The sequence below is a fragment of the Bactrocera neohumeralis genome, chromosome 4 (assembly GCF_024586455.1).
Source record: "Bactrocera neohumeralis isolate Rockhampton chromosome 4, APGP_CSIRO_Bneo_wtdbg2-racon-allhic-juicebox.fasta_v2, whole genome shotgun sequence".
NCBI classification, from domain to species: domain Eukaryota; kingdom Metazoa; phylum Arthropoda; class Insecta; order Diptera; family Tephritidae; genus Bactrocera; species Bactrocera neohumeralis.
The window spans coordinates 4,956,111-4,965,298 of record NC_065921.1 but is presented as its reverse complement, the minus strand read 5'-3'; the positions used below and the strand labels follow the sequence as shown (position 1 = coordinate 4,965,298).

The 9,188-nt window shown below is 37.0% G+C and overlaps 1 protein-coding gene across 1 annotated transcript; it reads right to left on the bottom strand.

The window, feature by feature from the left end:
- Positions 1-534: 534 nt before the first annotated feature.
- LOC126755962 (facilitated trehalose transporter Tret1-2 homolog) lies at positions 535-8,882 on the bottom strand. Its single transcript, XM_050468702.1, has 7 exons — positions 7,964-8,882; positions 2,825-3,054; positions 2,622-2,757; positions 2,140-2,334; positions 1,920-2,068; positions 1,689-1,848; positions 535-1,621 (listed from the first exon to the last, which is right to left on the bottom strand). Exons 2-7 carry the CDS (start codon positions 2,945-2,947, stop codon positions 729-731), a joined length of 1,656 nt encoding a protein of 551 aa, XP_050324659.1. The 5' UTR covers positions 2,948-3,054; positions 7,964-8,882; the 3' UTR covers positions 535-728.
- Between the last annotated feature and the right edge of the window lie 306 nt (positions 8,883-9,188).

The following is a 9,188-nucleotide window of genomic DNA, read 5'->3' as shown; positions in this document are numbered from 1 at the left end:
CTTAGCAACAATGACCTCATTTCAACATATTTGTACCCCGCAATCCACAATTTTATTGGGTGTTTAGCAAAGACACAAACCTATTGATTCCACACTCAATTTGTGGAATACATTTAGAAGTTTTTTGCTTCGTACTGTGTTTTACTGTACGGATTTAAAAATCTGAAAGCAATCATTGCAAAATTTTCTCCACAGATGTCGCAATGCGGTATGCGAGCATATATTATATTTTATTTAAATTCAAAATTTATAGTTCTGGTTGTTCAAACGAGTTTTACAGCAAATTCGATTTTATATGGACAAAGGCTTACATATTCATACATATATGTATGTATATATATATATATATACACATAGAATTGATGTGCTGTATTTGGTAAAATTTATTATAGATTAGATAGATTGTTCTCGTTGGTGGAAAGTCGATGACCGCTTATTGTTTACTTTAAAATTTCTAAAGGTATCCAGTTCTAGAGATATTGCTTTTCTGATGAGTATACAAACTGAATTTATAATAACAACTAGTAACAACCGTTAGTCTTTTAAATTGTTCTTTTATTAAATTATTTAGCAAACTTGTCTTTTCTGTCATACAAAGCTAATTGGAAGCTCGAGCAAGCACCACAGTATAAATAATTTATTTAATGTTAACTTTAAGTACACTTATTCTCTACACCAAAAAATTCATAAATATGTTCCTACAATACATTACATAACTCTAAAATATTTTACGCACAATCATCCGTTTCATTTGCCTCGCAGTCTTCGTGCAGTTTGCTCAGGCGCTTGATGACCTCATCCAGCTCATACTGTGAACTATAGACGCCCGCGGCGACTTCCATTGCGATCTGTGACTCGCGGCGCGCCACTTGCGCGTTCGTGACACGTCGTCCGGTGCGGAAGTAGTTCTCAATTTCCAATAGTGTACGGCCCTTCGTCTCAGGCACGAAGAAAATGATGAACACAAATCCGAGCAGTGAAATGAGACCGAAGCCAGCAAAACTATTCGGTGTACCGATCAGCGCCTCCACGCTGGGATACAACTTCACAACTGAGAACGAGAATGTGAGTCCCACGAACAGCGTGAAACCGTTGGCGCTGCCACGCACACGCTGTGGAAACACTTCGGAGATCATCAAGAATGGCAGTGTCAGCAGTCCCAAAGTGGAGAATATAATGTGCAGCACAATGCAAATGATTGGCAGCAGTGGCAAGTATTCGCCGATGACAGGCCACCAGCCGTTAGCCGCCAGCAGAAACATGGCGACTGTCATGCCGGTCGCTGAGAGCATACCGGCTGGTCGACGACCCCAACGCTCGAAAATCGTGCCCATGAAGAAGGTGGTGGTGATGCGTGCCACACCGACGAAGATGGCTACGAGCATAGGATCGGCGGTGACACCGGCGCTGGTGGCGATTTGTGCAGCGAATACAATTACAATAACAATGCCCGAGAACTGTTGGAAGAAGAAGAAACCCATCATCATGATGAGTGGTTTATGTACTTCAGGTGAGCGTATGGCCTGCAAGAGTGATTCGCTCTCGGCAGCTTCGCGGCTCTGGTCGGAATTCTTTTTAATCATTGCCAATTCCTTCTCGAACTCGTCATAGGTAGTTTTGTCTAAAGATCACAAGAAAATCTGTTATCCACAGCAACGAATTACTTGAGTTTAGTCTTCACAACTTACCGTTCTCAGAGAGCCCACGGAAATATTTCAGCGATTTACGCGCCTTCTCCACAAGACCTTTTTGCATCAACCAGCTGGGCGATTCCGGCATTGGTAAAACACAGCAAAAGGCAATGCATTGATAAATCGCGGAAATGAGGCAAATCAATTGAAATTGGTCCTGCAATAGAAATCGTAATCAGTCTATAAATAACTGAAGCGTTCTAAAAGTTGAGTAAGCTAAGAACTTACGCGTATCAGAAAGCCCAGCACATACATCAGCAATATGCCCGTGGCTATGGCAATGGACGAGCCTAAAATCAGACGACCACGCATGAGCGGCAAACTGATTTCCGCCGCGTAAGAGCCAATAGGCGACAGCGCTGCGCCCATCATAAGACCTATTTGAACGAAAGCAAAATTGAGTTAGTAGGTCTTTTTGGCAATAAGTAATGAAGCAACTTTTTCTTACCTGACACAAAGCGACCAATTAACATTTGAATGAAGAGAGCATCTCTGGAAGTTTGGTAGGGTGCCGTTGCTAGCAAAGCCGAACCGATTACACCAACTACATTGGTAAGCAGCATTGTCTTCTTGCGGCCAAAGTGATCCATCAGATAACCAACAATCAAACCGCCAAATGGACAGGCCATACTATTGATGGATGCTGCAAGAAGAAGAGCAAAGCTTAAGTGCTTTTACTTTTTTCCTCATTTAAAATACTAAATGAACTAGAAAGTATCTGAGATCTCAAGAGAGCTAAGTTTTACAAATTTTATATTATTATATCATAAAAGCACTTTATCCAAAAATATCATGTTATCTTCATAGCGTGCTTGTCATATGTCACTTAAGCGGCGACTATATTATTAAGCTAATTGTGGGAGTAAACTAAATTACATGCTTCTGCGAGCATATTACTACTGATACGTTTGAACGATTGTCTCTGCTTACCAAACCAACTGCTTTCCTCCGTGCTGAGTTGATAAATGTCATCTTTACTTGTTAGTTGACCCAATGAAACGGAAGGTAATGCTACCGACATGCCAGACGCCACCACACAGGTGTTACCAAGCAACACCATCAGTTCCTGTATTTGAAATATAAAGTAATTTTCAGTGTGAAATTTGCAAATTTAATGAATGATGTATAATTACCTGTCGTCGCACCGCTTTCTTGCGCTCGCCCAGCGGTTTCGTCGGCTTCTTCTTCAGCGCTTTTGTGATGAGTGGTGAGAGCGCAAGCGTGCTGCCCTCGATCTTCGCTAATTCAGAATTCATTTTCTAAGTTTTATTCTGCTTACAATACTACTAATACTATCAATATTTTGGCTTTAATAAATTATATGTGATTATTATAGTCTTTCTCCAGATGTTTAGAGTGTTTGCTGCAAAAAAGAAAAGATAAATCTTATAAAATCTTAACTTGTCGGCAAATATGCCGCTATTTTAATTGTAGACGATAATTCTTAATTGAATCAATTTAACGGGCGAAAGTTTAAATTTTATTGAATGCAAATTGAGTAAATTTGTAGGCGTCTTAGATTATCACAAAAAACCTTAATTGAGTTCCTAAGCAATTTAAGATTTATCCAGAAACTTTGTGGACTTGGTAAGAAACCTGAAGAATCTGTCTTCGGAGAAATTCGAACATATATAAACGAACAAGAGAAGACGAATCATTGTGCACCATGACAATGCGAGCTCTCACACATCTGCTCAAACCAGCGCCTTTTTGACCGGCCAAAACGTCGAATTGATGGGTCATCTGCCGTACAGCTCTGACTTGGCACCCAATGACTTCTTTTTATTCCCACACATCAAGAAAATAATGCCTGGTCAACGATTTTCGTCGCCAGAAGATGCTGTTGAAGCATTCAGAAACCATGTTTTGGAGGTGTCTCAATCGGAGTGGAAAAAGTGCTTCGTAAATTGGTTTGAGCGCATGCAAAAGTGTATAAATCTTGATGGAGAATATTTTGAAAAACAATAAAACCATTTTCGTTGATAAATTTTCCTATTTTCATTATTAGGCCAGAAATATATATAGCAGCTATCTGGATAATATGACAGGTTACAATTGTCTCGCGTCCAATTGTTGGAAATGAGTACATGTTCTACGTAATACTTTTATTTAATGCTCAATATTCAGTACCTTAGAACTTTGGTTTCAAGCATTAGTGCGGTCTGCATGTAGTCTTTCGATAAAGTTTTTTACTTTTTGCCGTTGCACTTACGTTGTCTACTTGACCACATGCGGTCTGGTATGGATCGCAACATTTGTCACTATTGAACCGCATAGCTTTGTTAAAGACCCTGCGAGAGTACTGTCGTAGGTTCTTTAGTTCCTCATTCATCCAAGGTTTGTCGCCGTTTCAAATGCAACGTGTGCATTTTTCTAAGGTTATGTCTATATCTCGGGTACTAAGACCTAGTTCGGCTACAAATGTGTTCCAATTATTTTTTTGACTACCTAAAGACTACACTATTCAAAACTTAATCGATTGAATTAGCGATAATCTTGAACGTGGTACTTAATGAATTTCTGGCTTATACAATTTTATTAGGTATGTATTATGTACTTATATGACATACAAGAATACAGAAATATATAGTAGGTATGTAGAATAATAATCAGCTATAAAAAGTGTTGGAAATTCCCCGTTATGCGCCACACTTGTATCCTATATCGAGACCCCTATGTCAAGCTTCTTGATATGACGTTCTAATATTGCTGCGTCACTAATGTTTGCTTTGATTTCAAAAATAACAAAAATGCATTTGTTTCTAATATGTATAAAGTAGCTTTATAGAAATTAATAAATAATTACAAAAAACTTAACCTCCCGTAAATCTCATAAAATTCATGAACAATTTCTTATCTCTTCATTTAGTGCGTGTTTATTTTCACACGTTTTGAAGAATTCTAATCGACTTCACGCTCAGGTCGTGTGAGTTCAAAGTAATTTTTCATTTCAATAATCTCTGTCTGCGCGATTTGGAGTGTTCTTTCGGGTGACGTATGTTTTTAAAATTAACAGTTTTGGTGTGATCCTTGTGTCATTAAGCATCGAAGTGATCACTTTGGGAAGCACTTTCTTTCAAGTGGCTTTGGAAATACATATACCATGGTATTGAGTACACTTAAGACCAAGGCAACTTCTGTTAAAAAATATATTGTCTTTCAGCATTTAATTAATAGGTACAGCAAAAACAATTGCAAGAAATGCATAGTTTTTACCTGTCAAATCAAGGCTGTCCAATATATGTGGGTGAATTTCACACAGTCTCGTGCATTTCCTTTCATTATTATAATTAAAGAATGACGCAAATAATAATAAAAATCTTATAATTATAATTTGCATTCCATATTTCAAGTGGCAGATAATGTCAAGATTAAATTTGAATGACATAAAGTAAGTAGATATCGAAACAACCAGAAAAGAGTAGTTAAAAACAAATAATTATGAAGGTAAAATTGAAAACGAAATCAAATTTACTGATAACTTTTCGACATACACAAGTGGTTGAGCAGACGAGAATCCCGCTAATATTGTAGATAGTGACAACTTGAATTCAAGAAACCAAACAGAATCGAGCGTAGGGAAGGAGTTTTTACTATAGGTGTTCTGAAAAATTGGCGATCGATATAAATATTCTATATGTGTATAAAAGTTATCTCAAAATTAATATAAATTTGAAATTCAAGTCTCAAAATTAACGCAAGTTTGAAACTTGCCGCCATTTATGTAGTAAAGTATTGACAACCCTAAACCAGAACAAATCTACAGCGGACAGTTCATAGCAGATTTAGTAAAAATACAAAATTATACAATAGAACAACGTGTCTTCGTTAATGAACAAATTTTCAAAAATATTTAACGCTTGGTGGCCCTATTTCGATAATTGCATGGAAACTATGGTCGAAATAGTGTTTCAACTTCGCCAACTATGAAGTTTAAGTGAAATGGCGGCAAATTTAAATACCTCGTATACATACATTGTGACTAAAAAGTATCCGGAATTTGTAAATAAAACGCCAAATATTTAATAATTCATCAATATTTATTTTATCGCCTTCAAAGTAACCCCCACCAGTTGTAATATACTTATAAAACCGCTTCCGGTTATCGAAACACTTTTCGTAAGAGGTTGCTTTTTTGTCCCAATGTATGTTCATATAAGATTTGTTTAAATTGTAATTGTTTAAATCGTAAACAACGCTGTTGGCATTATTTATTTATGTGAATGAAAATAATTGCACTTCAGACATAAGGTTGACACTTGAAAGCCAATGAAAGCTGGTTGCATCTGATAACATTTCAATTTCAATTGTCATTCTTCATAGCAACACAATATATATTATTGTAAATTATCTGTAAATTGTAATGCTTAGTAATTATAAATACATATACATATATATTCTATGTGTGCCCATATACTACATGCACTACTTAAGGGTAGTTCCAGTAGCGGAAAAGTACTCAAGTAAATACGCACTCTATTGCCAAGGTCAGCCGGGAAATTATTATTATATATAATTATGAAAGTTAAGAGATTTTGAGGGCTAAACCTAGATGTGAAAGCTGAAATAACATAGAATGATGGGAAAAATTTACTTGAGAAATCAGATTTTGGCAAATATTTTTAATATCTATCATCTAGATATGTTCTGAACCAAGTTTTCCTAAGTAAAATTATGCCTTCAAATCCTCTGGAACAAATTTCTTAAGCAAGTAGAATATTTTTAAAACAAAATTCAAACCAAAATGGTCTCGTGTTCTTGTCACTTGAACTCAACAGTGTATATAAGGTTTACCACAAGTATAAAATATAAATTATAAATGGTCAATGTGACGACTTGAGTCGATTGGGTCTATATATATGCAGTGGCGGATTCAGAAGGGGGATATGTGGGAATTTTCAACTAATTCACTCAGCGAGATTCTTCAGAAAGAATCGATTGATCTGGCAAAGGCATCAAATATTGAAGATACGCTGCTTGTAACGTTCCAAAATCGGAGTCAAAACCTAAGGAACATTTTCGATCCTTTTTTTCAGACACGAAAAAACTGAAAGTTGATGACGAAAAGCCAAGAATCTGCGGCCCACAAACATAACTTGAAAATTTCTGCGTGAGAACTTGCGAATAATACTATAGGGTCTCAGTGTACATTCCTCTGTTGGATACATGGCGAAGATGAAGTGAAGACGCGAAATATTGGATGGATTTCAACTGACTGCTTCTAGAAAAAGTATGAGCCTTGAAAACCAAAGAAATGGAAAATCTTATTGACTACTCGATCAGTGACAGTGCCATTGGGAAAAGAATCAAAAGTCAAAAAGACAACTAGTTGCCGACAACTGAATTAGAAGCATTCTTTTTCGACACTTCGTCGCATAAAAACGTAGCTGAAGACGAGCATGCTTCAAGATCGATTGATCGGCCTGTCGTTGCTGCACTCGCATCATGACTTTGAAGTCGCTGCAAAAGAAGTTCTCGATAGATTCTCAAAACTTAACACACATCGTATTGATTTGTGAAATTTTTCTATTCAATACACGAACTGACTTCAGTATTATAAATTGCAATAAAGTATGTCCCCCGCACGTCTACGATTTATAATGTGTTTTTTTTTTCAAGTTAGTAGGTTTTGATATTAGAAGGTGTCGATTTGAAATTTGTATACCATGATATTAAACTGTATAACGACTACTATATCTGGATCCGCCTTTAGTATATGGGAACTAGTTCCTCAGGTTTTAGATATCGCTAGTTTTTCCGCAAAAATCTGACTATTTGTTCCGAACCGCCAAAATGGCATAAAGCTGTCATAGTACCAACTGAAAGATCCAAATCAAGTTGTTGTAACATTTATCTTGTTTTATCATCAATTTGGAACAAAGACTTGAAAAGCAAGCAAATAAATCATTTTGGTCACACTGTCGTGAGCCATCAATCAAAAAAATATCGAAAAATTAAATTAATAAATGATTACATAAAAATTTGTTAATTTTTCGAAATTTTTTTGATACCAAATTATTTCCTATTGGGTATTCTACATAATTGGTTTGTGCAGAAATGGTGAAATTCATAGCTTAAGCTGCAGAGTGTGGAATATTGGAGTGTACATTTTTGGGTATTTCAATTAAATGCGATAAAAACATCATAACCGAACAGATAAATGTGACGACAGATGTTAATTATGTATATACATATACAGATAGCATATACATATATATAAATATAAAAAAATATTTTGCAAATGTCGAAATAAGTGTGTGCCGTTTTATTACCTGTTTAGGACTTTTTTTGGTTGTCGTGTCAAATCCGCCGGAGTCAATTAATCTTAGTCCACGCTGTGGTCAAGTGGCGTCTTGCTTTGGTTTCACTTAAAGGCACATGATATATTTTGATTTTAGAAAAGAGTCTTTTAGTTGCCTTTTTGGTACTTTGAATTGGTCGTCGATATTGTATAACAGACCAAGCTTAACACTTCCATTCGTTGAGAAATTTATGCGTATATTTCAAATCATTTCAAAACTGTATTAATATTTTATATAAGTTTTTTGTATTTTCAATTTCATAACACCGTATCTAAGCAATTCCACAAAATTTCCGGCTGTTTTTAGCAAAACTTGACGAAGTAGTTGCTTCTGATTAATAACACTTGATAAAGTATGAAAGCTTCTGCACAATTCTTCACGCCTGTGAGAGAACGTGTTTCGTCGGCGCGTCCGAACTCGCTGATACCAGCTGTGGTTCTGAGTGAGTGATTCTCATTTAGCAGCGAAGAAAGGCTAGCTTCGACCGGTTGTTGTTCTATCAGCCAATACTTGATACTAATCGGTGAGCTGTTGTGTGATTTAGCGTTCTCTAATCAATATGGAAGTAGCGAGACGCAATAACTGTAACTAAACGGCACGCGCAGTGCCCGTGTGGCCAACTGACTCGCACTACCAAATTTAGCCGAAGCGTTTCGCTGTTGTTTTGGTTTGCGCTTAAAATTTATCGCAGTCGACACATGTATTTACACGCTGTGTCCAACTGACCCAATGTGATGCTTTTGCTTGTCACCAACTCCGCCATTATCTCAGTGGCGTTGTGACGTCATGGTACAGATAATTACCGGCTGACGGATTGACGGCTAGCGGTTCGATTTGAAAGTGTGTTTGCTGAATGCTTCATAACTGGTAATGCTAATGCCGCTACTGCAAGCCGCTTTCGCGCTAACCGTTGCGTGGTGCCGACCATGATGCGTAACCTTCGGAACGGACAACGATCACCTGCTCTCTTATCTCATTGTTTGCGAAACGTCACTTGGCCAGTCTATTTTATAAATTCGTTGAAGCATTTCACAACAGCAGAATAATTTGACGACCTAAAGTGATTAGGTCTGTAAATACTGTGTATAACGTGGTGATTCGGTATCGGTGCCAGTATGTGCTGTTTGTTAATTTCGGCATTAGCACCGGCTTGCACAAGTGATATAACTTGAGTTATGGCAACAGCTGATCGAGG

Excerpts from the sequence above, each read along its gene's own strand:
- LOC126755962 (XM_050468702.1), bottom strand. The coding sequence starts at position 2,947 with ATGAATTCTGAATTAGCGAAGATCGAGGGCAGCACGCTTGCGCTCTCA. Across the intron at positions 2,069-2,139 it reads AATTGGTCGCTTTGTGTCAG|GTCTTATGATGGGCGCAGCG; the intron begins GTAAGAAAAAGT and ends TCGTTCAAATAG. Across the intron at positions 1,622-1,688 it reads CCGTGGGCTCTCTGAGAACG|ACAAAACTACCTATGACGAG; the intron begins GTAAGTTGTGAA and ends TGTGATCTTTAG.